Source organism: Fukomys damarensis, unplaced genomic scaffold (assembly GCF_012274545.1).
Source record: "Fukomys damarensis isolate Sample0158 unplaced genomic scaffold, DMR_v1.0_HiC HiC_scaffold_23, whole genome shotgun sequence".
In the NCBI taxonomy this organism is placed as follows: domain Eukaryota; kingdom Metazoa; phylum Chordata; class Mammalia; order Rodentia; family Bathyergidae; genus Fukomys; species Fukomys damarensis.
The window spans coordinates 29,379,019-29,387,729 of record NW_022900935.1 but is presented as its reverse complement, the minus strand read 5'-3'; the positions used below and the strand labels follow the sequence as shown (position 1 = coordinate 29,387,729).

Sequence of the window (8,711 nt, the reverse complement as noted above, 5' to 3'; positions counted from 1 at the left end):
ACAAAAAAAAAAAAAAAAAAGAGTATCCACTCAACAATGAAACATCTGCTTTGTGTCAGATGTATTCTCATTTAAGCTATTCTGACAGAAAGCTTACATCATTGTTAATCATTATGTATTAATTCAATTGAGTTAATAAACACCAAGCAGATTAGTGTAGCAACTTTTGGGTGTGTCTGGGTGGGCCGTAGATGCATGACTTTGGGTACTATATATGGTCCCTTTCCTCTCTGGCACTGTTCCCCTTCTCTGCTTCCTGGGAGCCATGAACTATGCATGTTTGATCCACTGTACCCTTCCTCCATGATGTTTCTGGCTTGGGCCCAGCTAACCATGGACTGAATCCTCTGAAACTGTGAACTAAATTAAATCTCTTCTCCTTTAAGTTGTGGGTATTCGGAACTGTGTATCACAATGGGAAAGCAGACTAATTCAGCTTGTTAGAAAGGTAATATAAAGTTTTATAGAAGAGAAAACATAAATTTCTGGTGTAAAATATTGATTGGAATGAATAGTTAACAAGTGAATTGGAACTCAAAGCACTCTGACTTTAAAAAGTTCTTACCTGCTTTGATCAGGGCATGCTATATGCATGTGGGAAATATTACATAGTGTCCCCATTAACATTTACAATTACCAAACGCTAATCAAGAAAAAGCTCATGCTGCATTCACCGATCTCCTGCTAACAAATATTGAGTGCCCACTTTTTCCTTGGATTACTTAAAAGAGCAAATTTACTTGATCTTAATCATTTTTCTTCTTGTCTAATTTAAAAATTATTTGCCTTCCTTACATTTCAGTTGTTGACAGTGGAAAAATCAGGGTGAATTCTTGCCTACTTGTCACTACTTGCACTTTAAAAAAATGTAACCTTATTAAAAGAAATATTGTACAACAATTTCTTCTATATAAAAGTTTTTTACCAGCTTTGATATATAAACCTTTTGTATTGACAGAGCACAATTGATACTTCTTAAATTGACTCATTTATTTAATTAGACATATATACTTAAATAACTAATATTATATAAGATAATATTAATTTAGAAATAGAAATGCCACTTTGGTCCACTATCCCTTTTCATGAAATAATTATGTTTGAATTTCATGTGCATTTTGATATGTAAGCATCATTATTACCACTATTCACATTTTATAGAGTATATCTTCTTTACTATAAGTTGTTGGAGATTCAGCACCAGTTTAAATCAGCATATCATATTCTTTTTGTACATTTTATCCCAACCACAGGTATTCATTCATAAGATTTAAAAAATATTTGTTGAACATGAGAAACCCGAAGTATAAATATGTTAAGAGAACAAATAAATGATAAATAACAGGGAATGGGGAGATTTTTTTTTTTTTTTGTACCAGGGATTGAACTCAGGACCTTGGGCTTTCGAGGCAGGTGCAGTGAGCTACATCCCCAGTCTGGATATGCATCTTTCGGAAACTGGAAGGCAGGGGGACCAAGAGAGGAAGGGCTATAAAAAGAGGATATGTTGTGTACATCTACCAACTACCAAAAAAGAATGTAATTATTATGTATTGCAAACATGTACTAAAAAAAGTAGTATTTGTTGGGCATCTACTGTGTGTTAGGAATTTTCTTTTTGTTTGACCCATGTTTAACTTAGATTTATTCCTGCCTCACTGAGAAAGTACTAATCTGATTCTGTCCCTATTTATCATTAGAACAAGTGTGTTTTTTTTTTTCATTTAACTTGTTAGTTTTCACTTGTTTTATAGGTGTATAATCATACATTTTTAAAATGTCTTTTATTTAAAGTCTTACTTATAAAAGCTTTCAATGCTTGCAATTGTGAGTTCATACCCTGGAATAATTGTGAAATTAATAATATCTTGTCTTCTTTGTTAATGAGTTCTTCCAGATGCTCTGTAAGCACCTAAAGCATGACTGACTGAGGTTAGTTCAGAGTAATTTCTTTCCTAGACAGTATATTATAGTTCAGAATAAAGCCAGGTGTAATCCCAGCACTCCGGAGGCTGAGGCAGGAGGATTGCTGTGAGTTCGAGACCAGCCTGAGCTACATAGTGAGTTCCAGATCAGTCTCAACTACACAGTGAGACCCTGTCTCAAAAAACAAAAAAGAAAAGCAAAATAAACAAACAAACAAATAAACAAGAAAACAGAATAAAGTATTTGAGGAAGCAGGTTGTAGTAGGAGAACTTTTGTAAATAAATATAAAGCAGTTTCTTCTTTTCTGATAGGTTATTTTGGGTGAACTCTAAATTTATATATTTTGGTATGTAAATGTCTTATAGAACTTTTAGATTCTGTATCTTGCTTATAATTTCTGTTTTTATTTTTTAAAATGTTTTTTCTTTTTATTGAGTCTATTGGTACGTTCTAGGTATACAGTACAGTTACATTCATTACTGGGATCTTGTACCTTTACATGACAGGTCTTGGTTCTCATTTTTTCCCCTTGTCCCTGCCCTTCCTTTACCCCCTCCTCCCCTCCCCATTTACAAACACTTTATTTCCATTTTTTTCATTTTCTCATATTTTTTTCTTTTCCCTTATTCCCTTTCCCCTACCCTTCCCTCTTTCCCTATACTTTTAGCCCTTTTTTTCCTATTTCACATTGTTAATTACCCCATTAGGATCTTATGTACTATTATAGTTTTTCACACCAGAGAAACTATTCAGTATTAATTTCTGTTTTTACATTTTTAATAAGCTACTACTCATATTTGATTATCATGTATTTTAGAAGCACTTATTTTAATATCAAGACTTTTCCCCCCACTCAACTACAGGAATTCTCAAACACTTTTCTTAGAGATGAGCTTAGGAGAGCACTAAAGAACTCTGTGCTCTTATAGAGTTTGTAATGTAGAGCTATTGATGGGATTGTTTTGTCCTCTACCTTTGACTTATAAATACTATTTGAATTTTCATTTGTTATATTGCCCAGTCTAATGTTAACTTCCAGTATATTTCAGATTTAAATTTATGGTATTCACTCAAATGTGAACCATTGTTCTTTATGTAGAAAGACCTTATTGGGTATTTGTTGTACCTAGGGACTAACAGTTTATAAATTATATATCACAACAAAGTTTGAGTGACAAAAGATATAATATGCGATTGCTGGGAAAAGGCTTCCTGAGATCCTTTTACATAGTACTGGTGCACTTTTGCTGTTTAAAAAATTGTGTTTTACTGTGTTGTATTCATTATCTCTTGCGTTTGGAGTTATATTTGTCTTTAAACTGAGTACTTCCTTACTTTTGATATGTTGACTGGTAAATTGATGCATGTATGTTAATGAATAGGCAGGAATAAATTAACTACTCTTTGTTATGAGTAACTCATCTTAGAGCTAGAGGATAATCTTCCAACCATTTGATACTAATTTAGAAATAGAAATGCCACCATTCCTTTTCATGAAATAAATGTATTTGAATTTATGTGCATTTTTATATGTAAGCATCATTACTACTAGTCACATTTTTGTCCAGGAAAGGACAGAACACAGGATAACCATATCATTGTAAGATAGTCAATATAATTTCTCACACAAAAGATCAGTATATCAGTCTCTTAAGGTTATACTCTAAAAGTCTATTATTCTTCTATTTTACAAACATTTATTGAGTTATCTTTTTAAACAAAGACTGGGCTAGATACCAAAAGGGATGTGAGATGCCAAAAAACCCAGTCCATATGCCAAAGGAGCTAGGAAATGTGACATATACAAAATAGCTGCAATGCAAGTATTAAAAGAGAAGTACAAATACAGGTGATAAGTCTGACTTCCATCTGCCACCCACTCCAGCTGGCGAGAGTCCCTTAGCTCAGAGAATAATTACAGCATGCTCTTACATCCTGCAGCCCATGCAGCCCACTCCTCCCAAACAGAGAAACAGTGCATAACACACAAGACAATGTGTAGGATGCAACACACCTGCCCCACCTGCTAGGTCACAGAACCCATTGCTATACCTTTGTACTCAGCCATTCTCACTCCCCTAACCTTACACGCCACTCCCATCAAGTCACCTAAGTTTGTCCAACTAATCCAGCTACCCTATCCATAAAAGACCTAGCTCAATAAATTTGGACTCTCCAAGGACTCTAGGAGGTCCCGCCCAAAACCTCCAAATTCAGGCTAGCTGTGTGCTTTTACTGGATCACTGTTTACGTAACAGTGTGGCTGTGAAAGCACAGAGGGAAAACTCATTCTTTTCAGCTATCTCATCAGTTGACCCTCAACTTAATCATTGATATGAACAATCATCATCTTGGGATTCAAAATGTGATAGGTTATGTTGTTAAATAACATTGTAGTTGCTGTCATAGACACAATTAGCCAGTGAGATTTTAAGCATCACAGTTTTACTCCTTCCACCAACCTCTCTCTATGTCTGTAGATATCCATAAGTTATTCTCCCAGATATGTAACATTTATTAAGGAATGTGGGGTTAAATAATTTTTAAAAGCATTTTTACCTGTTTATTGTGAATTTGTGAAACTTTTAGATGTTTAGATCTGTGATAATAGAAAATCAAAGAATTGAAATCTAAAATAACCAGAAAAAAAGAGTGGAAGGCCATGAATCTTTCTGAAAACAGGTCACAGTCTTTCTTTCTTTTATTTTTCCTCTAGTACCGGGAATCAAACTCAGGACCCTGAACTTGCTAGGCATCCGCAGTGCCACTGAGCTAAGTTCCTGGCCCCACAATTTTTCATTGTAGTTGGCTAGTCAATCTTGTGATTGAAAGACCACCTGGTTCATTTCTTTTTCTGTACCTGTTCCTATGTGCATCTTTGTCTCCCCAACTGGTATATATGCTTTCTTAAGACAGACTATCTCTTATATTAAATCAGTGCTGGGCAAATGATAACTCATAAATTCCCGACCCTTTAATTTTCTTCGCACATTGTAGTAGGACTTGAAATTAGGAGTGATGCAAAGGCCTGCTTGATCAGTTGTAGAGAAAAGAGAAAGAATTTCTGTTTTCTCTCTTCTCTTCAGATTAGTAGCTAGGGGCAGGATTAATGATGATGACCATGGAAACAAGCCCATTGAGGAGCCCATTTTCAGCACTGTATTTTTTTCTAGGGAGTGTTTTCTCTAGCAATTCCAAGAGTGTGTCCCTTCCTTTTAATTTACACATGGCTGGACTGCATGCAAAGGTAGGCCCAAAAGTTAATCACCATGTCTCTTTTCCAAGACCTAAAAATGATGTTCATCAAAATGATAACAGCTCTTCTGCCTATTGCTGTGCAGTGTCAAAGCCAGCTTTTACTTACCTTTTCAAATTTAACTCTTTGAAAAGTCCGGTGGGGTGGTCAGGTGTGAGGTTACTGCCCTCAATCAATAAATGAGAAAACTATGGCCTAGAAGAGAAATGGTTTTCCTGAGATCAGTAGATGAGGCAGCTCTTGAATCAAGTCTTCTGGCTCTGGCTCAGGTCTCCTTCCATTATACCACACTGCTTCTGATTGTCAGTGATATTTACCATCACTACTGCTTCATTACCAGAGGAATTCAGAGTAGGGAAGAAGGACTTTTTTCAAGTGAAAAATGTTGTAAAGGTAATATAGCTTGAAATGTAGTCTATGCTTCTTATCTAACTTATTTGCATTAAAATGAAATAAAGCGAGCAAGTGTGATGATTATATTGATGCAGATGGTTAAATAAAATAGCCAGAATTGATTCCTTTTTTTTTTTTTTTTTTTTTTTTTTTTTTTTTTTTTTTTTTTTTACTTGTTTTATTACAAACCAGGCTTTATGGCCTTTGTGAAGCATAATGTCAAAACATTTAAAGTGCAAAAATAAGAAAACAAAGTTTTAACTACACTAAACAAAATAAAATAATCAAAGATACTGTTGTGGGAAAATATGAAATATATCTCCCAACCTGTTAACTATGATACACTGAGTTCTTGTTCTCTAGAAATTGAAGAATGAATCCTAAGAATGTGGAGGTTAAAATCAGGCCAGGGATTTAGCTCAGTGGTTCTGGCGCCTGCTTTGCAAGTACAAGGACCCGAGTTCAATCCCCAGTACCAGAGGAAAAAAAAAAAAGTAGGAAGATATTTCTTGATAGCAAAGTTCCAGAGGTGCAGGAGGGGTCCTGAGTGGGTAGCCCAAGGACCCCACTTTATGGAGAATTTATTTTTCTGCTGTTGTTATTGGCATCAGGGATTGAACTCAGGCCCTTGTGCTTGTGAGGCAGGTGCCAGAAGAACTGAGATAAATCCCTAGCCCTACAGAGAAGTTTTATAAGGTGAAACCCACGTGGGTACAGCATGGGCTACAGCCATGAACATCCCATAAGGTTATAAGTATAGTCACTTAGGTAATGGTGGTCCAGTTGGGAAGCAAGTCATGTAGTAAGCATGGATGGAAAGAACAAGGATTCTCCTAGGAGGTGGTGGGTGCAGATGTCTCTGGTCACTCCCAGGATGATTGATGCGTATCTATACTTCACTAAGCCCAGTTCTTTGAAGAAGTATGTGGGTCTGGTCATGTTGTCTCCATCTTGAGGCCTGGTTTTCAGCTGTTATGCAGCTGTGGTGTGTTTCACCTTTGTCCTGGCCCTCTCGAGGACTTAGCCCTATCTGACTGCCTATAATAGTTTTACCTAGCTTATCTATCTATAATAATATGACTTTTATCAACGCACAGTACACATTTCACATGACTGAACATACCTGGATATGTAAGATTTGTATTTTTTTTATTAATTTTATTGGTATACATTTGATGTACATAATGATCACATTCATCATAGGGAATTGGTGCCTGTACATAATATATCATAATTCTTTTTTCTCCCATTCCCTTCCCTTTCTTTCAATCCTTCTTCCCTTCTCCCTTTACAAAACTTTGTTCCTTTGTTTTCCTTCCATTCTTTTTTATTTTTTCACCCCTGTTCTCTCCCTTCCTTTCCCTCTACCTCTCTCTTCTTCCCCTTCCCATTTGAACATTTTCTGTTCTAACACTTATCTTAAAATACTGTAATTCACTTAAGTATGTTTGAATGCTCTTGTACTAGTCCCTGTCAATTTACAGATATTTAGATCTCCTCATATATCAAAAGCTTGCCAAAGAATGTGCTGACTTCATGATTACATTAAATACCTGTATATGTGGCTCCTCTACCCCCTCCATCTTTTGTCTCCCCCTCTCTCTGGTTCTCCTCTTTCTGGATAAGGCCTCATGTATCCTAAGCATGTGATCTACCATGGAGCAATATCCTAGTCTTTATATTGTTTTAATTCTATTGTGTATTTAGGGGCTGGGGATTTAGCTCAGTGGTGCCTGCCTTGCAAGTGCAGGTCCCAAGTTCAATCCCTGGTACAAAAAAAAAGCAAAAACAAAAGCACCATAAAATATAAATAACTTTATGTAAACAAGTTATTAAAATAATATGAGAATAAAATGCCTGATACAGGATATGCCATTTTATAGCATTCACTGTAATATTATCTAAAATTATCATTTTAATGACTATTTGGCATATAATATTGCTTGTGTTAGTTTTTAAAATATACTTTTACTTTATATTTCTATATGAAATCTTAAGATTGGAACATGTAAAAATTTTAAATGTATCTTTCAGAAATGATTACAAACCTTTTGCTTGACAATTGGTTATTTATACAACCTAAAATTAACTCATATTTGCTTATGTTAACTCAAACTTAATTTAAACTTCTAAATTAATAGTTTCTGACCTATTATAAACCTCAATAAAAGTAAATATATCCTACTTTAATTGTTTTGGCTAAGTGAGGTAGGTTCTTTTGATAGTGTTTTAGATAATAAGATAATAGTCCTTATTATTACTATCTAAATTTACAAACTGTATGCCATATGCTAGATTCTTTACAAGTATTATAAGTTTAAACAATATATGAAATTGTGTTTTAATACAGATTAAAGTTTGAAGGACTTTGTAACTATGTGTTAAAATTAGAAACAAACTAAATGCCTTTAGCATACACTCCTCCAGGTACTCTTAATACCCTGAGAGTTAGGAAATTGAGGTATTATTCTACTAATCAAAAAATAGAAATACACTTTGGGAGCATATGATTTGCCTTATGTTTCTATCGGAGTTTTCTAGAGTTCTAGTCTGTCACCTAGTGATAGCCTTGGTGACCATATTATCTCAAATGTGAAAAAAATTAAAATTTTCAAAGCCATCTTGATAGCTTAATATACACTCAGGTTAACAGAGTAATTTTTCTAATCTGTTTCAAAAATAACGAGAAAATTGAAAATATGTAAAAAGCAAAATTCTTTTGTGAAACATTTTGTTTACAAATGCTGGAATCTACTTTCTGCAGATGTGTCTTGCTGAGTCAGGGCTCTCTTATCCCTGCCATCGACTCACTGTGGGAAGAAGATCTTCACCTGCACAGACCCGGGAGCAGTCAGAAGAGGTAAGCCTACATGCCAGCTTTTCATTGAGCAGAAGGCCTATGTCCTCTACCTACCTGCCCACTTCCTACTCTTTTCTTTTTTTAATCTGCCATAGCAATGAATTGGTAAAGTTAATGTAGCATGAATAAAGTCTCAGTAAGTTCTTGAAGGCAGAAGCTTTCCATACAAGATTATTGTTAATGTGCTCCTTCTTGTTCAGGTAGTTTCATGTTTCAACAGACAGAATTCAGAGAAATGTTTAAAATGATTTTTATTTAGAACTGTCAGGTTGGCG

The 8,711-nt window shown here is 34.9% G+C and overlaps 1 protein-coding gene across 1 annotated transcript in view; it reads left to right on the top strand.

Annotated features, from left to right (window-relative positions):
* Faf1 (Fas associated factor 1) overlaps positions 1–8,711 on the top strand; it is a 401,181-nt gene that overhangs the window by 255,042 nt on the left and 137,428 nt on the right. The window contains exon 9 of the mRNA XM_010610286.1: positions 8,341–8,436. Within this exon, the coding sequence (XP_010608588.1) occupies positions 8,341–8,436 (96 nt within the window). The remainder of the gene's footprint in view (positions 1–8,340; positions 8,437–8,711) is intronic.